Source organism: Lytechinus pictus, chromosome 9 (genome assembly GCF_037042905.1).
Source record: "Lytechinus pictus isolate F3 Inbred chromosome 9, Lp3.0, whole genome shotgun sequence".
Lineage (NCBI taxonomy): Eukaryota > Metazoa > Echinodermata > Echinoidea > Temnopleuroida > Toxopneustidae > Lytechinus > Lytechinus pictus.
Genome location: NC_087253.1, coordinates 7041133 through 7066223, shown reverse-complemented (window position 1 = coordinate 7066223; position 25091 = coordinate 7041133). Strand labels below are relative to the sequence as shown.

General features: G+C 38.0%; 2 protein-coding genes across 3 annotated transcripts in view; one reads left to right on the top strand and one right to left on the bottom strand.

The window, feature by feature from the left end:
* LOC129267839 (NACHT, LRR and PYD domains-containing protein 13-like) overlaps window positions 1–25091 on the bottom strand; it is a 113367-nt gene that overhangs the window by 30211 nt on the left and 58065 nt on the right. The window lies entirely within an intron of this gene.
* On the top strand, window positions 13857–19100 carry LOC135155561 (uncharacterized). Its single transcript, XM_064105041.1, has one exon. The coding sequence runs from the start codon at window positions 13857–13859 to the stop codon at window positions 19098–19100; it is 5244 nt and encodes a 1747-aa protein (XP_063961111.1).

Here is a 25091-nt window from a genome sequence, read left to right as displayed (position 1 = left end):
GACGCCCCCGCCGCCGTCGCCATCGGAAAAGAGGCGCCTATAGTCTCGCTCTGCTATGCAGTCGAGACAAAAACGGAAATTTTTCAATATTTTTATTCAAGAATAACAATATGTTTTTCTTTAAAAAAACACAAAATCGAATTGAAAATTCCATTTGCATTTTCTGTTTCGCGTTCACGAACAGAAACTTGAATCGAAAATCTCGTTTCATTTTGTTCTGCTTTGCGTTTCTTATTTGCGTTTCGTAATCAGAAACACGAATTATCTGCTCGTACAAGGTGCGATTAGATAATACTGTCAAGCTACGATTCATTCATTTTTGTTTGGTCAAACGGAATATTGAAGACTTGTCAAACCTTGATGTTAACAATTATGGACCACCCACTTTGGTTTTAGACCGTGGCTCTGCAAAAATGTAGCATCTCCTCTCCATCTATGCATCGTAGTTTTAATGCATTCGCTTATGCCTAAAAAACAAACTTTTATCTGGGATGATAGAATGGCCTAAAATATTTAATGTATGTAACAAAGCGCGCAAACTTTGTTTTGGTGGCATTTTGTGGATGGGGGATGGGGCGGGGTGAAATATCTAAGCTTGCCTGGCCGCAATGCTGACTGCCCAAAAGTTTGCGCTATGCCGTCGCGGTGAACAACTAAATAACCCCTAGCCTAGGCTATAGCCCACTCGACCCACTCACACTGCAATCATATGGGCTAAGCCGATACAGACATCGATGTTTCACATGGCTGGCCAGCAATAGGTGTTTAGTTTCTGCTCCCCCCCCCTCCCTTCCGCCTTTGAAAACGCTTCAGCAGTCTTCAATATTCCGTTTGGCCAAAGGAAAAGGAATTATCTTATCGTACTTTGACGGCGGTACGATCAGATAATTCGTGTTTTTGATTTTGAAACGGAAAAAATAAACGAAAAAGCGCGCTCAATTTGGTGAACACGAAACAGAAAAAGGAAACGAAATTTTCAGTCCAATTTTGTGTATTCAAAGTAATAAATGAAAATTCAAATAATTATGTAAAAACAGGAAAACGGAAAAATTATCCGTATTTCTTTTCCCGTTTCAACATACTTCATTCTTTAATCAAAATTAATATTGAAAATAATAGTTTTACTGTTTTAAATCTCGAAAATAGAATCGATTTTCACTCAATCTTTCCTTTTTGCTTTTCCCGTTTCGAAATCAGAAAAACAAATTATAGTGGAGCGGTTATGTGACAAAAAATGGCCAAGATGCTCGAATCTGGCAGAAAGTGTGAAATTTGGCATACAGGGGTATTTTTGGGCGCTGATTTCAAAAATTGCCGGCCCCAAGCGATTTGACCATCGGGTCGGCCGCCATTTTGAAATCCAAGATGGCCGCCATGAAATATCATTAAATGTCAATTTCTTGAGTTTTACATGGCATGTGACACTAAAATTTGGCATATAGGGGTATTTTGAGGCACTGATTTCAAATATTGACGCCCATCAGCAATTTGACCATTTGGTCGGCGGCAAAATGGCTGCCATCTTGAAATCCAAGATGGCCGCTATGATATATTATTGCAATCATTTTCTCGAGTTTTATATGAACTGCGGTATTGAAATTTGGCATATAGGCTTAATTTTGGGTGCTAATTTCAAATATTGCCGGCCCCAAGTGATTTGACCATCGGGTCGGCCGCCATTTTGAAATCCAAGATGGCCGCCCTGAGAAATCATTAATGTCATTTTCATGAGTTTTACATGACGTGTGACAGTGAAATTCGGTATGTTGGGGTATTTTTAGGCACTGATTTAAAATATTGCCGGCCCCAGCAATTTGACCACTTGGTCAGCGGCGAAATGGCCGCCATCTTGAAATCCAAGATGGCCGCCATGAAAAATCATTAAATGTCATTTTCTTGAGTTTTACATGATATGTGACACTGAAATTTGGCACTAGGCTTAATTCGAGGTGCTGATTTCAAATATTGCCGGCCTCAAGCGATTTGACCATCGGGTCAGCCGCCATTTGAAATCTAAGATGGCCGCCATGAAAAATCATTGAACTAATTTTCTTGAATTTTACATATGTACCCCTAAAATTTGTAGTATATCGGTACCTGGGTGAGTTCATTAAAAAAATTGCTGGCTCCAAGCAATCTGACAATTGGTCGGCGGAATAATGGCCCCCATCTTGAATTCAAAGCTGGCTGCCTTAGAAATATTGCAATTATTTCGTTGAGTTTTATATGATCTGCGGTATTGCACTTTTACATATAGAAGTAGCGTGGGGAGCTTATTTCAAATAATGCTGGCCCTCAGCGATCTGATCCCCTGAGTCAGGGTTATACGGGCCAAAGATATTAATTCGAGCCAACCCATTTAATTCTCAATTTTTTATTTTGATATTGCTGATTGACAAAATGAATGAATATGATTGATAATCTAACACTGATTCTAGGGAGGTTAACTTTACTGAACTTCCTTTTTTCAAATTGGGAAGATATATCACCACTTTGGAACTATTTTTATACTGGCGGGAGAAGTATTGCCATTTTACTGTATCAAGTGATGAATTTGATCCTGTCAGGTGTAGTCTTCATAAATGCCGATTTATTTTTAAAATGAGCTGGTCGAGGTACCCTTTTCTGGTCAGATATGGAATGTCAGACATATATCCTATCCACTGGAGAGGTAGTAAACATTCAATTCTCGAATTTCATCCTTATTCTTTTTAGAGCGTCTCTTTAACACATGAGTCTATGGGAAATATTTTAGGCCCGTGGTACCTCAGCTGCAAAATGGCAGCCATCTTGAAATCCAAGATGGCTGCCATAAAAAATCATTATAAAAAATCAAGTATCATAATTATAACGTATGTATTATTTTGAAATTTGGCATCTTGGGGTATTGAAATTTCCCCCCAGTAATCTGTCCAATAGATATGCTGCAATATGGCCACCATCTTGAAATCTAGAGAGGATCGACTGTCATGAAAATTTATTAAAATAATTTTCTTGAGTTTTAAATAATTTGAGGCACTGCATTTTAGACATACAGGCAGGTTTTGGCCTGCTGGTTTTAGAATATTGCTGCCCCAGTGATTGATCCCCTGGGTCAGCTGAAAATGACCGCCACTTTGACATATAAGATGGCTACTGCGAAATATCTTTCAAAAATGTTTTCCTGAATTCTACATTACCTGTGACACTGTAAATTGGTATTATGAAGCAAAAACTTATATTGTATGTTAATTTCAAATATGGATAGATAATGAACATATAACACATACATGTAACACACTTTATCTGCCATTTTAAATTCCTATATGACCCATCATGACACAAAGGACATGATTACCTAGCTTAGTTCTAAATATTGATTATTGTGGGGGAAAATAAGTACAATATGATAGCACGAATCAAAATTCATGTATGGTATATAACTGATGGTAATCCATTTATTATTGCTCGGCGGTTGACAGTGAATCTTACAGATCTCCAGGAATTACTTTGGAACGATTAAATTGATAACCATCGTGTGTTCGACAATCTGACAATGGGAGCATGTTCGCCTCACAATCGGGAGATCAAGCTCCGACAGCATCAGACCAAAAGATGTTAAAAGAGGGGAGTTGCTTCTACCCTGTTTGGCGGTCAACGAATTAAAGGGGAAGTTCACCCTGACAAAAAGTTTATTGAAACAATAACAGAATAAATAATGAAAAAAATATTGAAGGTTTAAGGAAATTCCATCAAATATTTAAAAGCCATCGGAATTTCATTTAGTGTATTTGTGACGTCAGATGCAAGCAGTTCCCCCATGTTTCTTATAGTACAAAAATCAATGAAATGTAGCCTCCTCAAAAAAAATGAAAATGTTTTTTATTGAACCCTCAGTATATCGACAAACAAATGATTTCACACCCGCTCCAGAAAGAAAAAAAATTACCCATGATGAACCATTTATGCATTTTATATCACACAACATAATCGGGCAGCTGCTCGTGCAGTATATGACGTCACAAATCAAAAATTTAAAATTCTGATATCTTAGATGGATTTACCAATATCTTTTTTATATCATATTTTCTTGTGTTTTTACAACAAACTTTCTCTCGGGTGAACTTCCCTTTTTAAGGGATAGAGCAACGTCCGACGTGGTGCTGCTAAATTGCTGCCGGGCTCACGATCTACAGGGTATGGGCCAAATAAATTTTCGAAGCATTTCTGTTACTGAATTCTATTTTGAACAATAAAATATGTATTATTATTATCCATCATTAATATTAATTCATCATCATCATCATCATACCACTATATAACCATCAGTACTTCAAGTCTGGAGCAGTTATCTTCATGTTGATTTGTAATAAAATATCACTATTATTGGAGCAATATTCTGAAACCAGCAGGCCAAAATCCTGCCTGTATGTCTAAAATGCAGTGCCTCAAATTATTTAAAACCAAGAAAATGGTTTTAATGAATTTTCATGACAGTCGATCCTCTCTAGATTTCAAGATGGTGGCCATTTTGCAGCATATCTATTGGACAGATTTCTAGGGGCAATTTCAATATCCCTAGATGCCAAATTTTAAAATAATACATTACGTGATACTAGATAAAGTGATTTTTTTCAATGATCTTTTTTAATGGCAGCCATCTTGGATTTCAAGATGGCTGACATTTTGCTTCTGACTCAGGGGATAAGATCGCTGAGGGTCAGCAATATTTGAAATAAGCACCCCGCACTCCGTCGATATGTCAAAGTGCAATACTGCAGATCATATAAAACTCAAAGAAATAATTTACAGCCTCTCAACAGAAAATGATTGTTCCGAATGGTTATTATTCAACCCAAGCCACTTCAAATGTGGAACTGCAGAAGAAGCTAGCTGATTTTTGTATTCATGGTGCTTCATACTTAGGTAACATCTATATCAGCAATTAAGGGTGCCAAACAAAGTATTATAATCCTTGCAACGGACAAAGATGTGGTTGTGTTGGATTTGTTTTCAGTGCCAATACAATGTTTTACTCACCATTATAATGTTGTACATCATTCAAACTTGGTAACCATATTGGAATTCAAAATAGCATCTATCTAATATGTTTTTTTTTCATTGATCAAGGATGCAAAGATCAAGTTTTTCTCCAAATTCAAAGTGTTAAAGGCCATACGTAAGACTTGAGCAAATTATCTTTCATGGCGGCCATCTTGTATTTCAAAATGGCAATCAAACAGGGGTCTGACAATAATCAGTGCCTAAATATATGCCTATATGACAACTTTCAGGGCCAGAGTTCATGTAAAACTCAAGACAATTATCATTGCTTTTAATTCATGGCGGTCATTTTGCCGAAACCCGGCGGTTACATTGCTGGTGGCCGGCAAAAATCTGTATGCCAAAGTTTGGTGTCATAAATAATGTAAAATACAAGAAAATTATTTTGATATTGTTTTTCATGGCAGCCATCTTGCCGCTGAACTGATGGTCAGAGCACTTGTGGTTGGCAATAGGTACTCTATTTGCCAAAGTTCAGTGTCACACGTCATGTAAAACTCAAGAAAATGACATTAATGATTTCTCATGGCGGCCATCTTGGATTTCAAAATGGCGGCCGACCCGATGGTCAAATCACTTGGGGCCGGCAATATTTAAAATCAGCACCCCGAATTAAGCCTATATGCCAAATTTCAGTGTCACATATCATGTAAAACTCAACAAAATGACATTTAGTGATTTTTCATGGCGGCCATGTTGGATTTCAAAATGGCGGCCATTTAGCCACCGACCAAATGGTCATATTGCTGGGAGCCGGCAATATTTGAAATCAGTGCCTAAAAATACCCCAACATACCGAATTTCAGTGTCACACGTCATGTAAAACTCAAGAAAGTGACATTAATGATTTCTCAGGGCGGCCATCTTGGATTTCAAAATGGCGGCCGACCCGATGGTCAAATCACTTGGGGCCGGCAATATTTGAAATTAGCACCACAAATTAAGCCTTTATGCCAAATTTCAATACCGCAGTTCATATAAAACTCGAGAAAATGATTGCAATAATATATCATGGCGGCCATCTTGGATTTCAAGATTGCGGCCATTTTGCCACCGACCAAATGGTCAAACTACTGGGGCCGGCAATATTTGAAATCAGTGCCTCAAAATACCCCTATATGCCAAATTTCAGTGTCACATGTCATGTAAAACCCAAGAAATTGACATTTAATGATTTATCATGGCGGCCATCTTGGATTTCAAAATGGCGGCCGACCCGATGGTCAAATCGCTTGGGGCCGGCAATTTTGAAAGCAGCGCCCAAAAATACCCCTGTATGCCAAATTTCACACTTTCTGCCAGATTCGAGCATCTTTTTCACATATCTACTGGACTATTATCTAATAGTACCTTGATTCATAATCTACATCAGACATGCCATTAACGACGACAAAATATTACCGCCGAATTATTTTTTTTCGGCAGTCCTTTCCAAGCTATTGCTTTCTAAAGGCAAAGGCTAACGTTGTAGACATGTTATTTAAAAAAAATCAAGTGAGAGATGAAATAAGTATATGAATGCCTTTCTATCAACCTAAAAACTCTGAAACCAACAAAAACATCGAAAGAAATGCTTTTGATTTTAATTTTTGGTTATAATTGAAGATTTTGTATAATTTCTATCGTGCCGATAATAATTCAAAACAGTTGCAACGGCCGAGTTAAAAAAAACGTTGTCTGCCTCCCTCTGTGATAAGAGACCGTGTAGGTCTGCCAATCAAACTCGCAGTTCCATCCATATATGGGCATGCATGATACATGCGATTGCTCTGTGCCTGTGTGCATCAGCTGCAGCACATGCAGTCAATGGATGGATTACGCAACTATACTACCACGTTTATACCGGCCATACAGCGGATGCGCTGTACGTGTACGTACGTGTACATAGAGTCTACGTGCGATGCGCTATACGGTAGTTGGTTCTTTTCGAGTTGAAATAAGCACCCCGCACTCCGTCGATATGTCAAAGTGCAATACTGCAGATCATATAAAACTCAAAGAAATAATTTACAGCCTCTCAACAGAAAATGATTGTTCCGAATGGTTATTATTCAACCCAAGCCACTTCAAATGTGGAACTGCAGAAGAAGCTACTCGAAAAGTAAAAAGTTAGACGAAAAAAACCCGAAATGGACGAAGGTAGGGAGAAGAAAAGTGTCGCACAGATACTTACAATAATGCACTTTCCTTATGTAAGCATGGCTATCCAAAAGCCGCATGTTTCGCACTTTTGGACTGATAGGTATGCAAATTAGGGATGCACATAATCCCTCGATCCAATAACCCTACCATGCACACGCACCGCGTTTCGGGGGGGGGGTTGCCACTGTTTTTACAATATAGGCCTACTACAATCGGCAATCTGGCTTTATTTGTCGATCGAACGAAATCGTGGAACAATTATATTTCTTCAAAAGTATATTTACAAGTTATGTTATAATTTCGGCCTCTGTTACAGCATTGTTTCCCTATAGGCCTATATATTTTTGTGATTTTTGTTCTGTAAACATTCATGATATAACTGCCTGATACTAGCAATCTGCAATTGTAATGCTTTTGTTAAAGGGGTACTTACATCTGAAATTAATATGATTTGAACACATAAAGGAAAATCAGAAAAACAAAACAGTGAAAATCTGATCAAAATCGGCCCGGACAAGGGATAACATAGTTACGACATTTTAAAGATTGCATTATCTGGTGAAACATATCTTCATAAATATTCAATGGGCAACTGATGTCATATCCTCACTCATTTATTTTGTATTTTATTACCTGGTTTATTCACCTTTTTTCCTCCAAGAACTAAAAAAAAATGGATTGTCAACTGATTTAGTAGGCCATCATAAGAAAAGAGCAAGTGGGGATCTGACATCATGAGACCACCTAATCAGGGGCGGATCCAGCCTTCGCCGATAGGGGGGGGGGCCCGGATTTTTTTCCAGCCATATTTTCCCCGATCGGCCGCTCGAAGATGATTTTTGTTTTATTCCTTTGAAGGGGTAGTCCTCATAGTAACTTCCTAGCTTTATTCTTAAATAAATCAACATGAATATACAATATCATAATCCTTATTCGTATAATGCGAGCGCGAAGCGCGAGCAAATTTTTTTTTTTTATTTTAATGTATTTTTCCTAAAATTTGAACATTCTGGGCAATGTTTGTTATCCTGAAAAAGATGTATATGCAACTAAATAATTACTACGAACGCGAAGTGCGAGCAGAAATGAACTGATGGAAAAGGTATCTGTAACAGACTTCTTGCAGTTAGCCATGAAGACGTTACATTTTTCAACAATTAAATAATGCGAGCAGACATTTTTTTTACATTTTGACCTAAAGAATAGAAATTCTAAGCACTCTTTGAAACTTAAAAAGAATAGGTATATATATAAACATTTGATGCGAGCGCGTAGTGCGAGTGGAAAATTTCGAGATTTAGACCTACAAACGAGACACTCTATTCATGTTTTGTAATTGGGGGTCTTCCTTACATTAATGATGCGATCGCAAAACGCAGGCAGAAAATGTTTATACACGTTTTGAACTGATTGAAAAGGTACCCGTTAAGGACTGCTTGCACTTATAGCCATGAAGACCTTACATATTTCAACAATCAAATAATGCGAGCGCGAAGCGCGAGCTGAAAATTTTTGACATTTCTACACAAAGAATTGAAAATTTTAATCAATTTTTGTAATCTTGAACAGGATAGCTATATAACTAAACAATTGATGCGAGCGCGAAGCGCGAGCGAAAAAAATCAAGACTTAGGCCTAAAATCGGGACACACTGCTCATGTTTTGTAAATCATGAAAAGGATGAGTAATAGGGGATCTTCCTACATTAATGATGCGAGCGCAAAGCGCGAGCATAACATTTTTATATTGTGATCTGAAACTGGATAATGATTTACATATAGAGAACAAGTTAAGTATCTGAATAAACATGCGCGCGCGTTTCAGATTTAGCCCGAGGCATTCTAAATACATCTTTTATCATGAAAATCAAAGCGAGCGCGAAGCGCGAGCTTAAACTATTTCAAATTTCCGATCTGAAAATGTCAATTTCAGCTCTATATTTCAAGCAGTTTGAGGGAAAATTGTGAGGTGGATATGGCTCGAACTTAATAAAGAGATGATATTTTTCATTATCATTACTTCAAGTTTTGACATTGGACCGGGACATCCTTAGGACCTATCATCATATGAAAATGATGACTATCTTCATATTCCTCTTGCTAAGCGCAAGATGAAACAAAAGAGACAGTGTAATTATTAAATCTTATTTATTAATGCCTAATGAGAGTGAGAAATCTGATGATATTATGGCCTGAAAAATTGACATTTCAAGCACTTTTGTAAATAGGAATACGATGCATCAGTTAATCTATTTTTAACCATTAATGCGAGCGCAAAGCGCGAGCCAAAATTTTTGATAAACTGTATTGAAAAGAGGATTTTAAAGGTATTGTTTAACTTTGTGAGCAGCCGATTTAAAACATTCTTAAACCAAGATGAAACATGTGTACAAGTGTATGTATTAGAACTAATAAACCCTGAAAACAACCATTATTGAGAATGAAAAGCTAAAACTACAAGGCAAGCCCCGACTTTGTAAATAGGCGTCTAATAGACGCCTAAATAGTACACATAGTCATAGGCCTAAGTGTATGGGATAAAATTAAGGTGGTGTTTCCGGTCACTTTATATTTCAATTTTTGAAGCACTTAATAATTATTTTCGAACGCAATTTTTTCTGGGCTTCATTTTTGTAATATATCACAGACACAGGTGACAAGTGTGACCTTGTAGCTCAGATTTTTAAAAAGTCAAATCAATGTTAAACAATCACTTTAAGTAGTTTGTTGTATAATAAATATTGAGACATACATAACTCGCCAATCAAAATGCGAGCATTTATCGCTATCTGATACGTCTATAACACTTCCCTGTTTTGAAAATTAGACCTGAAAAAGGGATAAATGGAATACACGAAAATGATAGGTACCTGATAAATCAAAATTTGCGAACGCGCAGCGCGAGCCGAAATTTTAATATTCAGACCATAAAACTTTTATTTTTAAAGAGCACTTTTTTAAAATTGATTTGGAAACCACACAAAATAATGAAAGTTCGATTTCCGAGGTGAAATATATATTGACTTCCAAACTTGATATGTAAATCACCTTTTAACAGGGAATGCGAGCGCGATCGAAAATTTTAGTGACATGAAAGATTCTTTTTATTTTCCAAGTCTTCCCCTCATTTTATTTTATTCACTCGTCTTCCTTCTCTTCTTTTTTTCCCTCTCTTTTCCCTCCTTTTTTTCTTTCTTTCCTTTTTTTCTTCTTTTTTTGCTCCGCCAATAGGGGGGGGGGGGACCGGGCCCCCTGGATCCGCCTATGCCTAATGAATATTCATGACTAGTTTCACAAAATATTGCTAAACTTTCAAATCTAATAATTTTGCTGTTATCAGAATTTGATAAAATTTTAGTAAATTCTACTTTAGACATTTTCAGCCCGGTGTAACGTATGCGACCATAAAACTAATATCTATATCTGGTCGTAGCCGCGTTTTCCTCCTTTTGACAAGCACTTTTTGGCACAAAGCATATAAAGCCTTTTTTGGAATATATGGTTTCATAAATTCGTTCAGTGTGGTCATTAGGTGATGTAAGAATTTTCTCCTTTAAAAATAGATATGTTCGACAACTCTTTGGTTGTGAAATCGATATAATATAGGCTAGGCCTGTAAATCATGTCAAGTGCGCTGGGCAAGATTATGCCTACCTGAAAGGTCAAGTCCACCCCAGAAAAAAAAAGTTGTTTGATAGAGAAAATCAAACAAACAAAGATAACGCTGAAAACTTCATCAAAATCGGATGTAAAATAAGAAAGTTATGACATTTTAAAGTTTCGCTGATTTTTAAAAAACAGTTATATGCTCAATACTATGATATGCAAAATAAGAGTCAATGATATCACTCACTAATTATTTTTGTTTTGTTTTTATTGCTTGAATTATATATAATTTCAGCTTTTACAGATTTGAAAATTAGGACCCTATATTGTCTGAACCAGATAATGTTAAAACAATTTAATTATACATCTTCGGGTAGGAATGCAACTTTATTTCACATGACAATGGGGAGAAAATGAGAATATTTCATATTTCATAATAATAAAGTACAAAAAAATAGTGATTGGGTTATGTCATCAGTCATCCCATTTGCATGCCAACTAAGATGTGCATATAACTGTTTTGTGAAATTTAGCGAAACTTTAAAATGTCATAATCTTATTTTAGCTCCGATTTTGATGAAATTTTCAGTGGTATGCTTGTTTGATTTTTCTCTTTCTATTCAATCAGCTTTTTGTTTGGGTGGACTTGTTCTTGAACGGTGCATGGCTCAGGGGAAGTTGTGCAATGAATTCAGAAAAAAAAAATCAGTGGCTACATGATCCATGACGGGGGCGCAATGCCGCTCCATACCGGGCCCCCTGCATAGGTAATTTGCACACTTGGGATACTTACATTTACAATTTTGAGGGTGTTGTTGTTATAGGGGTGCATGGGCATGGGCAGGATGTGCCCCCTGGATCCGCCAGTGATTCGTAAGCTCCCACCACAATATAATAAACCACACACAAACCAGAATAGGGGTACAAAATTTAATCAACATTATAGGCCTACACGATTCATAAAATGAAAGATGTAATCCAAGGCTATAATGAATAATATTGTAGACTTAGAAGTATTTGTCCTGTAAGCCCATGAATATATATCAATTTGAAATGGATCAATTAAAACTGCCGCGTCTTGTCTTAGTATAAGCGAAAAAAAATTATAAGCATAAAACAAAGTCATAATTACAAACGTTACAACTGTTTGGACAATAAAAGGCCTAGGCATAGGCTACAAACTATAACAGTCCCGTTGAGTATCGTGATGTTGTTGAAACAAATTCAATTGCAAATTTTACACTACGTTCTAACATGCAGGGGCCGCGGAACCGAGGTGGCGTCATCATCAGCCCCCCTTTATCCAAAACCGTGTACACTGATACGTAAAAATAACCATATGATTATTTTTTTAGCCGATGATGGTCAGCCCCCCACAAGTTGTTGCAAAAATACTTGGGGGATTAAACTTTAAACAATCATTTCGGTCTTATTACAAGCTACAAACCCATAAAACTAAACAAACATAATCATGAAAACAAAGTCATAATTATAAAAAAAAGTGCTATTTATTTTAAATAAATTTACAGTTGCGATACTAGAAATGACCATTACCGTTTGTAATTTTGAAGAATAATACTCGGGAGCAAACCAAGGAACTCACAGACCTACAAACTATAACAGAGTCCCGTTGAGTATCGTGATGATGTTGAAACAGATTCAATTGCAAATTGACTACGTTCTAGCATGCAGGGGCCGCGGAACCGAGGTGGCTCATCATCAGCCCCCAGCCCCCCCCCCCCTTTCAAAACCGTGTACAAATATGTAAAAATTACCATATTGGTTTGCCGAGCAAACCTTTTTCTTTAGATTTTTCCTTTTAGATTTGGCTTTTTAAATCGACCGCATGAGGTCAGCGCACTTGCCGAAAGCTAGAAAACGTGAAGGTTTCTCTTCGACGATAATTATGTCAGAATAACCATGAATTACCCCAAACTGAAGCAGTTAGAATGCCGAACAAGAAGTAAGTTTGCATAATTAATACTCATTGTATCTGTATATGTCTTAGAAAGAATGATATTTTGTTTAGTTAATGTAAAAAAAGGGGAATTATTTTTGGTTCATTTCATAGAAAGTCAAGGTCAATTTAGCGTAAGAGTGCTTACGTGTCAATGAAAGTAAATCAGGCAAATTATGCTAATGAGTATAGTAGCGTAAAGACGTAGAGGGCGTAAGAGATGTAAACAAACCGTATTTGGTGAATGGATGTTAGTTTATTACAGATCCTGATATTGAAGGTTTAGATAAAGAAGTCTTATGACCTATCAGGAGAAATTGACCTTTAGCTTAAAGTGAGGAATGAATATATAAACATTTTGCATTAATTCATAAACCATGATGGTGATGTAGCTGGCAGTTTATGTGCAAAGCATGAGGGTGATTTTAGTTGTAGCTTATCAGCTCTCATAGGATTTTATAAAGACAAAACCATTTATGACTATTGAGAATGGATTAGATAAGACTTTGAGAGCAAATGATATAAGGCGATACTTTACATAAAATAAGCCCTATTTTACTGCTTATCAGACTCATGAATAATTATACGAGTCATCAGAGGTACTGAATTCTTTTGAAGAATGTTTACATTTAATATTTAGACGAAAGGTACTATTTCTTTTAAGAGAGTTTCGGTACACAAATAATTAGTCAATGAAGACTTGATTTTAGTTTGAACAAATTTATTTCTAAATGACATTATAGCAAGGAGTTATGATAATGTGTTACTTATAAACATAATCCAGTTTAAATACATGAAATAGCTGTCATAAAGATCAAGGCATGGCTTTTGAACGATAATTAGATTCAGTTAATCGAACCGTATGACAAGAGTCAAATTATGGTTTTTGACAAAATAAGTGTATTTTGCACTTGCAGCATACTTATGATGTTTTTTCATTTCTTTTTCTGATTATGCAGATTGAATAAAATCTACCTATACAATTATCGGTACTTCTAACTTCTGAGCTTAAAAGTCCCCTTTCTCCGGTGATCCACAAATTCAATTTCTTCTGGGGAGACGGATCAGAAGCTGTAACGTCTTTATCTGGGATCTGGAATGAAGGAGATATGGATGAATCTACTGCGAAAGAGGCTCCTGTGTCCAAGACTGATATTCTTAAGAGTCAACGCCACCAACGCCGAGGTGCGAAGGGCAAGCTTACAAGAATAGGACATGCCTTGAAGAGCTTGATAGAAGAAAGACGGCCTATTTCAGAGGTGCAGGAGATCTATGAAAGGTATATTCTTGCTTATGAAGAATTGCAGAATAGGCATGAATCATTTTCAGAGCTTATTGAAGATGACGATGAATACGACATGGAAGAAAGATGGATGGATGAATGTCAGCAGTCTTTCCTTAGCCATCAAATTTCTTTCAGAGATTACTGTAAGGGAGAGACAGAGAAAAATGTTTCAAGGCAGAAACTACGAAAACAGATGACGAATGAACAGCCAAGTGATGATAATTCAGAAGCTAGTTCTGATGAAACAGCATCAAACGCACAGCAAGATGGAAGTCATACCCAGAGTCTGCAGATAAGAAATGTACAGAAGAGAGTGGGATCCATGTTCAAAATGGAAAAGCCAAAGATGCCCACATTTAACGGAAATGTGCGAGATTATTGCATATTCAAGGCTGACTTTCAACATGCTCTGGGAGAAGTTTTTGATGAAAGAGATGCTCTAATGATATTGCGATCATGTCTGCAAGGTAAACCCCTACAGATGATTAAAGGAATAGGACGAGACTTCAAAGCAGCTTGGGAGCAGTTAGATATGGTGTATGGAGACCCAAGGTTAGTTGCAGACGCAATTATTCATGACATCACCAAATTTCGCTCCTTGAAACCAGGTGAAGATGATCGCTTCTGTGAATTTGTGAACATAGTACGCAGAAGTTACAATGTGCTCAAAGAAATTGGGAAGGAGAACGACATGAATAACAGCCACATGCTGGCTATCATGGAGAAGAAACTCACCCCTGAAGATAGAAAGATCTGGTTCAGGAATCAAGAATTGGGTGAAGCTTCTGCAACATTTGAGAAATGTCTTCAATTCCTCACCCTAGAGTTGAAGGCAAGGATGAGATCAGCAGCTCCGGTAAGAGGTGAAGTAAAACCAAGCGTCAACTTTGTGACCAAGAAGTCCAGCCCAAGTACCAATAACCAGGAAAGGAAGTTCGACAGATGCTGGCTCTGTAGAGATGATTCCCACCGGACTGACCAATGCAAGTCATTTCTGTCCAAGTCGTTCAAGGAGAGAATGCAGCTTGTCAAGGAAAATAAGGCATGCTTTGCTTGTCTGAAAAAGGCTACCTATGGTCACAGAATGTCTACTTGCAAAAGACGACGGCGCTGTACCGAGAGCTTGAATGGAGAACAGTGCAAGTACTACCATCATCCTCTTCTACACAATTCATCAGATGTTAGAGAAGTTGGTGTAGCCTGTGTTGGTGCAAAGGAAGCTCTCCTACCAGTGGTGACAGTGGAAGTGGCTGAAAGGAAAACCTGGAAAAAGTGCAATATGTTACTAGACTGTGGAGCCCAATTGTCAATAATAAAACAGTCACTTGCAGACAAGTTAAAGTTAAAAGGCAAAGAAGTCACTGTTGTAATATCAAAGTTGGGAGGAATTGAAGAGGAGGTGATCACGAATGAATATAAGGTCAGCGTAAAGGAGTTAGGAGGACGAAATTCCTTGCCAGTTACGGTGATTAGCCTGCCTCATATCAGTACCACAGACAGTGTACCAGAAGAATATCTACAGTCAGCAGCCAAACAACTTAAGATTGATCGAAAGATGTTCAACAGGCATGGTGGGGAGATTGACTTACTAGTTGGCAGTGATCATCCCAAGTTCCATGGAGGTGAGTCAAAGGAGACCCACAACTTTACTGCTCGTCATTCACCTGTTGGATGGGTGATACTAGGAACATTGCCGCATAGAAGGATGGAATCAAGTAAAGTTTTGCATGTGCAGTTAGCCAAGCCAGTGGATCTGACTGAGTTCTGGACGACGGAGTCGATGGGAGTCAAGGACATCGACTGCCAATGCCAACCTACAGGGATGACCAAGGCAGACAAAGAGGAGTATGATATGATTGAACGGTCTTGTGTCAAAGAAGGTAATCAGTGGCAAGTTTCGTATCCATGGAAACGAGACCCAAACAAACTTCCTGATAACAGATGGTTAGCTGAGAAGGTGTTGGAAGCTACGGAAAGGAGGCTTCTAAAGAATCCTGATCATGCAAAAGCTTACCAAGAACAGATGACCCAGCTGGTAGAGATGGGATTCGCACGGAAGTTGTCTGATAATGAAGTCAGTGGATATTCAGGACCGGTACACTATATTGGTCACCATGCAGTAGTTAGACCTGAAAAGAAAAGTACCCCAGTGCGTATTGTATTCAACTCGTCAGCAAGCTATCAAGGACATTCTCTCAATGAATACTGGCACAAGGGTCCTGACATGTTAAATTCACTTTTTGGAGTTCTGATGAAGTTCCGCGATCACTCTGTTGCGGTCAGTGGTGATATATCCAAGATGTATCACCGTGTCAAGGTACCAGTAATTGATCAACATGTACACAGGTATCTCTGGCGTGATCTTGAAGTTGAGAGGAAGCCTGATGTCTACATAAAGTTGGTTGTCACCTTTGGCGACAAGCCCTCCCCGGCAATGGCCCAAATTGCCTTGAGAAAAACAGCTGAAGTAGCAGAGAAAGAAAGTCCTAAAGCAGCACAGATCCTGAAGAAAAGTACATACATGGATGACATTTGTTTATCGACACCAACTGAGGAAGAAGCCATTCAGCTTACTGATGACATCGACAAAGCTTTGGCTGATGGAGGCTTCCACGTCAAGGGATGGGTGACTAATAAGAATGTAAGACCCAGTAACCAGAACGAGATGGAATTGCTGAATAAGTTGTCCAATGAGAAGGTCTTAGGAGTTGTTTGGAACCAAAATAACGATTCATTCTCGTACAAATTAACCTCGGACAGGTCCAGTAGAGAAGAGAAATCATCCAACAACGAAGGAAAATGGACAAAACGAAAAATCCTGAGCCAAATAGCAAGAGTCTTCGACCCACTTGGATTTGTATCACCCTTCATTGTTCGAGCCAAGATGGGAATGCAAAGGCTTTGGGAGAAGGGATACAAATGGGATGAAAGACTGCCAGAGGAACAACAGAAATGGTGGATAAATTTCTTCAACGAAATGAAAGAGCTGAGCGAGGCTAAACTTGACCGAAGCCTCACACCACCAAGAGCTATTGACAATCCAATATTATGTGTGTTTTCAGATGCATCAGAAGCTGCCTTCGGGTGCTGCGCTTACCTTAGGTGGCAGATAGCAGACGGCAGTTTTACTACAAGATTTGTAGCAGCAAGGTCAAGAGTGGCCCCTTTAAAGAGGCTGACCATTCCCCGATTAGAGCTACAAGCTGCTCTGATGGCGGCAAGGCTGTTTACGGCAATAAAGGAAGAGACAACTTTGAAGTTGCTAGAGACAATCTTCATGACAGACAGTCTCATTACTCTAGCATGGATCCACAGTCAGTCCAGAATGTACAAGTCATTCGTCTCATCCAGAGTGGGAGAGATCCAGAGTGCCTCCAATCCAGAGAACTGGAGATATGTTCCCGGAAATATGAACCCTGCTGATAAAATCTCCAGAGGCTTAGCAGTCAGAGATCTGAGTAAAGAATGGGAACATGGTCCTGAATTCCTATTCAAGCCTATAGATGACTGGCCAGAGGACAAATCGCTCCCTGTACAACAAGGTGATGATGACAAGGAGAGGAGAAAGGTAAAGCAAGTTCTACATACAACCTGTTCTGGTGTCATTGGCTGTGAGAAGTATTCGTCTTGGAGAAGACTCCTCAGAGTCACAGCTTATGTGCATCGATTTATCAAGAATATGAAGGCCAGATGCAAGACGAAAGTTGACGAAGGACTGACAAGAGAAGATGGTCCACTCACTGCATCCGAGTTAAGTGTTGCTGAACTGTACTGGATCAAGGAGGTACAGAAACCACTTCATGAACGCTTGAGGTCTGGTGAATTCAAGGTTCTAAGTCCATTTCTCAGTGAAGGTATCATCAGAGTTGGAGGAAGGGTAGATAAGATCAAACGATCGTATGAAGCAAGACATCCAACTCTTATCCCTAATGGCCATCATGTAGCTAAGCTTATCACTCGCTACTATCATCAGCAAGGTCATGCGGGAGTAGCTACAACATCAGCTAAAGTCCGGACGAGATACTGGATTCCAGGAGTTCAACGTCTAGCCAAATCTGAGAAGTACAGATGTGTAACATGTCGAGAGATGGAGAAAAGAGCGGAAACTCAGTTTATGTCTGAGCTACCTGCTGAAAGGATGATGCCTTTTACGCCACCATTCTACGCTACATCTTGTGATTACTTCGGACCGATACCAGTGAGAATAGGGCGTAACAAGACTGCGAAGTACTATGGCATCATCTTCACATGTCTGAACACCAGATCAGTCCACTTAGAGGTTGCACCTGATTGCTCGACTATGGAGTTCCTGCAGGCTTTACGACGTTTTTTCGCAATCCGTGGCCAACCTTCTTGCTTAATCAGTGACAATGGGAAGCAGTTTGTTGGAGCCGAGAGAGAGCTGCGAGAAATGTTAGAGGGCTGGAATGCAGATGAGCTAAAGGAGTTCTGTGCTGAGAGGGGCACCGACTGGAGGTTTGTGACGCCATTAGCACCTCATCATAACGGGTGCGCAGAAGCCCTGGTCAAAAGCTGTAAATTAGCATTGAAGAAGGCTATCAAGGATCATTGCCTTTTTCCTTTCGAGTTGTACACATACCTTCAAGAAGTGGCCAATCTAGTTAATCAACGCCCCATCGGGAGGATTCCCACAGACCCAGATGATGATTCTTACCTATGCCCTAATGATATCTTGTTGGGTAGGGCATCTAGCCACGTTCCTCAAGGACCTTTCCGTGATACCAAGAATCCCCGTCACCGAGTCGAATTCGTCCAGAAGATCGTCGATTCATTCTGGAAATCTTGGATTCGTGATGTCTTCCCTTTGCTTGTACCAAGAAAGAAGTGGAACGTTGACAGACGCAATCTCAGGGTCGACGATGTTGTGATAGTAGCGGATCCAAATGCCATCCGGGGTAAATGGACTTTAGGTCGTATAACTCAAGTGTACCCTGGAGATGACGGGAAGGTCAGATCAGTCAAAGTCAAAACTAAAGACTCTGAATATAAGAGACCCATCACGAAGATAGTAGTTATATACCCTTCGGAAGGTTACGTAGAGGAATAAGATGTTCATGACATATGTATACTTACTTCTTTTCTGGCGGGGGAGGATGGTTTGCCGAGCAAACCTTTTTCTTTAGATTTTTCCTTTTAGATTTGGCTTTTTAAATCGACCGCATGAGGTCAGCGCACTTGCCGAAAGCTAGAAAACGTGAAGGTTTCTCTTCGACGATATGTCAGAATAACCATGAATTACCCCAAACTGAAGCAGTTAGAATGCCGAACAAGAAGTAAGTTTGCATAATTAATACTCATTGTATCTGTATATGTCTTAGAAAGAATGATATTTTGTTTAGTTAATGTAAAAAAAGGGGAATTATTTTTGGTTCATTTCATAGAAAGTCAAGGTCAATTTAGCGTAAGAGTGCTTACGTGTCAATGAAAGTAAATCAGGCAAATTATGCTAATGAGTATAGTAGCGTAAAGACGTAGAGGGCGTAAGAGATGTAAACAAACCGTATTTGGTGAATGGATGTTAGTTTATTACAGATTCTGATATTGAAGGTTTAGATAAAGAAGTCTTATGACCTATCAGGAGAAATTGACCTTTAGCTTAAAGTGAGGAATGAATATATAAACATTTTGCATTAATTCATAAACCATGATGGTGATGTAGCTGGCAGTTTATGTGCAAAGCATGAGGGTGATTTTAGTTGTAGCTTATCAGCTCTCATAGGATTTTATAAAGACAAAACCATTTATGACTATTGAGAATGGATTAGATAAGACTTTGAGAGCAAATGATATAAGGCGATACTTTACATAAAATAAGCCCTATTTTACTGCTTATCAGACTCATGAATAATTATACGAGTCATCAGAGGTACTGAATTATTTTGAAGAATGTTTACATTTAATATTTAGACGAAAGGTACTATTTCTTTTAAGAGAGTTTCGGTACACAAATAATTAGTCAATGAAGACTTGATTTTAGTTTGAACAAATTTATTTCTAAATGACATTATAGCAAGGAGTTATGATAATGTGTTACTTATAAACATAATCCAGTTTAAATACATGAAATAGCTGTCATAAAGATCAAGGCATGGCTTTTGAACGATAATTAGATTCAGTTAATCGAACCGTATGACAAGAGTCAAATTATGGTTTTTGACAAAATAAGTGTATTTTGCACTTGCAGCATACTTATGATGTTTTTTCATTTCTTTTTCTGATTATGCAGATTGAATAAAATCTACCTATACAATTATCGGTACTTCTAACTTCTGAGCTTAAAAGTCCCCTTTCTCCGGTGATCCACATATGATTGTGATTTTTAGCCGATGATGGTCAGCCCCCCCCCCCCCCCCCCCCCCCCACTTTGAAAAACGTTCCGCGGCCCCTGTTACTTTGATTGTTGCAAAAATACTTGGGGGATTTAAAATTTAAACAATCATTTTGTCTATATAAGCTACAAACCCATAAAACAAAACAAACATAATCATGATGGTCTTATTATAAGCTACAAACCCATAAAACATGCAAACAAAATCATGAAAACAAAGTCATAATTATAAACAAGTGCTGTTTGTTTTACATAAATTTACAGTTGCGATACTAAAAATGACCGTTACCGTTTGTAACAATTTTGAAGAATAATACTCGAGAGCAAACCAAGGAACTCACACACCGCACCGCACCCCCCCCCCCCCTTATCAGTTTGACTATTGCCAAACACAGAGAGTAGAGAGCAATACATGGAGCAGGGATATGCGTATCCCTGGTTCGAACATGCAGGCATGCTACGCAATAAATCCAAGCGGTGTTGGGATTTCTATAAATAGTCACACAAGGCGGTGCTGCACCATCCCGAGTTTGCTCAATCTCGAGATTTTAGCCCGATCAGCCCTCTTCGCGATTAATCTCGAGATTCAAGAAATCCCGTCTGCACCATCCCACGAAGAGCGATTCCTGCTCGAGCGAGGCAACAAGCCCGATATTACGAGCATGCGCACTTTCGGATCTTGGAGTTTCAACGGCCCGCGCTTTTGAATAACTTCCCGCGATATGCAAGCAATGTACTCCTTTCACTAGCACTTTCGCCGAATTCAACCGGTGTTATGCAACAATCCTCTCAGCTCAGCGAGTGAAGAAGTGATGTATTCTTCGTTAAAGGTCAAGTCCACCCAAGAAAAATGTTGATTTGAATAAATAGAGAAAAATCAAACTAGCATAATGCTGAAAATTTCATCAAAATCGGATGTAAAATAAGAAAGTTATGGAACTTTAAAGTTTCAATTATTTTTTACAAAACAGTGATGTGCACAACTCAGTGACATGCAAATGAGCCAGTCGATGATGTCCATCACTCACTATTTCTTTTGTTTGAATTATACAATTTTTCATTTTTTACAGATTTGACAATAACGACCAACTTGACTGAACCATATAGTATTAAACAATGCTAGTTACACATATTCAGGGAAGAATTAATCATTGTTTCACTTGACAATGAGGAGAAAATTAGAATATTTCATATTTCATATAATAAAATACAAAAGAAATAGTGAGTGGATGATGTCATTAGTCTCCTCATTTGCATATCGACCAGGATGTGAATAGAACTGTTTTGTGAAATTAAGCGAAACTTTAAAATGTCATAACTTTCTTATTTTACATCCGATTTTGATGAAATTTTCAGTGTTATGCTCGTTTGATTTTTTCTCTTTTTATTCAAATCAACTTTTTATTGGGGTGGACTTGTCCTTTAAATATGATGGCGGAGTAGGAGGCAACGACAGAGAGAGAGAGAGAGGGGGAGAGAAGGAGGAAAGAAATGCTATTTGCTCACATTTTGCGAAGGAAGACAACACTGCTGTCAGTGTTGTTATTGAATATGACCATCGTCGATGAGCGCCTCTCCCTTCGGTCTGGTCTCTCCCAAAATCCATTCACTGGTGGGACACCATCGTTGCTTATGAACGCTATTCGCATGTATAAAGTTGACTTCCGCACGTGTTTATGTTTTGACCAAGGCGGAAGTGGAACGCGAATTGCATATTATGGACTGACGTCATGAATAAATTACCCCGAGTCCAATCTCGAGTGCGTCTGCACCGACGAATTAGCGGGATAATTCGTAAAATAGCGCGGTGCGCTATTTTGCAAATAAACCCGAGTTGACTTGGGATTGCAATCTCGAGATTAATCCTACGAACTAGCGCGATAATTGCGTCTGCACCGCCAACTATCTCGAGATTTTTCAGATCGGGATAATTTGCCGGATCAGATAATAGCGCGCTAATTTGAAAACTCGGGGTGGTGCAGACGGCCCTACAGACACACTAGACTGGCCTTTGACCTCTTACGACCACATGAGACCGTATCATAAACACAATCAGCGCTCACAATCAGTGCGAGGACATGGCGGCAGTGGAAACGTTGGGATTCTTTGTAAACACAGACACGCTGATCGGCCAAACTGCAATGGCACCTCGCAAACGCCGATGTGTATATGGGAACGTACTTCCTAGAAGCAAAACACTTGTTCCTCGTCGCTCGTTGCCCCGCCTCCACACATCAGAGCACCAATCAACGATCATCTATGAGCATTGTACACTCTCATCGGAAGAGGGCGCTACTAATAAATACATGGCACAATTTTGAAATGCAACGAACTTTCTGTCACAACGGACTCCTGCAACTGAAAGAGGGTCACTTATATTTCATATTTTTATAAATATATCCAATGATTTTTGTGATGTGAGATTTTCATGACGGCATTTTAATATTGTAACTGTTATACCCATACTATTTTCAGGTATCAACATTGATTTTTTTTAAACAGGGAGCGATGTTTTGTTTTGCCTTTAAGATTCGGGTCTCAAACGAATGGCAAATCAGCTTGCATGTATTAATGTCATATATGTTTAATGAATTCAATTTCAATTTATTTGCTCATAAAAATCCTTACAAAAACGCTACATATTCACAAAATAGAAAAACAACAACAACAAATAGAAATAAACATTGGATTGAATATTAGAAGGACAGCAAGAAAGGAACAAGCCTTGTGATTACTGGCTGACCCTATAACATAATATTTATACAAAGACTTCAATTACAAAGATACAAAAAAATCACTAAACTACAACATAAAGGGGGGGGCTATAATGTCTGAATTAAATTTATACAAACAAACTTTATGAATAACTATTTAGAATAAATTTCCTCGATTTTGACTTAAAACATTCAATGAAACTGATTGCTTGATATCTACAGAAACAGAATTCCAGAGTTGTGGTCCTTGAAATAAAATTGAGTTTTTAAAAGACGAGAGTCTTGGCTTAGGTATATGAAAATCTTTTGCAATTTAACACAGAAGTGGAACTATTTTGCATTATCATTGAATATAGACCAATGTGTTATTCCCGCTGTAAACAAAAACTCGCCCTAGGAAAATCCAGGGTCTATGGGACATGCTTATTTGTAAAGAAAATGTGCTGAACCGTCGGATTCAAAGTCCAATTTCAATCGTTCTGTACTATAAGCGTTTACATTTTAGCACTGTAATAATGATGATGTAGAAAATAGTGCGAGACAATTGTTCACCCAAAGGAGTAATTAGGAGTGTGAAAATGTGAAAAGATAAAACACTGAAAGCGTTATTAAGGTACTCCAAGCTGAAAATACTTAATAATGAAGAGCTTAATTAGAAAGCCTTTTAAATGGCCGAGTGGGGTTCTAAATCAACAGAAGATATAAAAATATCAATATACATTACATACTACACAATTTATTATAAAAAAAATGATAAGTGACTTGTTCAAATTAGTGCTTATTATCATGTTTCTGTATTAAAGTTTGATCTTGATGAGGGTCATTTTTGAAAAGCAAGCCGGGTATGGTGATCAGTGGTAGAGCGTCAGCCTCATGAACGGGAGGCCGTGGGTTCAATCCCCAACAGAGTCATACAAAACAAAAAATATCGAACCTTTTGCCTTCTTGTTTGGCGCTCAGCATTTAGATTAGAAAATGGTAGTAATAGCATGCATGGAATTGCAGGGCCCGCTGCAGTTCCCTAACCGAAATGGCTACCCTGACTAAATAAAACGTAATTATAATGATGATTAGTATTATTAAAAGCACTGTTCACAAATCTATGCTCAAATATTATGTACATATATAGTCTTAGTACCAATCGTAAATTAATACATCAAATAGAATGAATAAAAAGAAGAACACCATCGATCCTACATAAAAGGGGTTATCAAATGCTAGATTACACAAAATCAGAGGAAATCAATTAGCATTTAGATTTCAAAAGGAGCTGAATTTTTTATTTTCCCTTTGTAATTAAATGATCAAACCTCAATTCCAGATTCAATTTCAATTTCAATTTCAATTTATTTGCTCATAAAAATCCATACAAAAACATACATATACAAAGTATCATATTCACAAAATAGAAAAAACAACAACAACAAATAGAAATAAACATTGGATTGACTATGAGAGGGACAGCAAGAAAGGAACAAGCCTTGTGATTAGCTGACCCTATAACATAATAATTATACAAAGACTTCAATAACAAAGATAGAAAAAAATCACTAAACTACAACGAAGGGGGGGGGTGCCTATGATGCCTGAATTAAATTTATACAGAGAAACTTTATGAATTACTATTTAAAATAAATTGCCTTGATTTTGACTTAAAAACATTTAATGAAACTGATTGCTTGATGTCTACAGAAATAGAATTCCAGAGTTGTGGTCCTTGAAATAAAATTGAGTTTTTTAAAAGATGAGAGTCTTGGCTTAGGTAGATGGAAATCCTTTGCATTTCTTGTGTTGTATCCATGGAAATCACTATTGAACTTAAGGAATGTTTTGATGTAATCTGGCAAGAGGTTATTGTTACATAAAAACATAAATATAAGAATTTGAAATGCATGAATATCATAAAATGTTAATACATTCAATTCAACAAATAGAGGATTCGTATGGGCAAGGTAAGGAACATGAGACATAATTCTTATTGCACGTTTTTGTAAAA

What these genes read in the sequence shown, in the direction of transcription:
- LOC135155561 (XM_064105041.1), top strand. Translation starts at nt 13,857, where the DNA reads ATGGATGAATCTACTGCGAAAGAGGCTCCTGTGTCCAAGACTGATATT.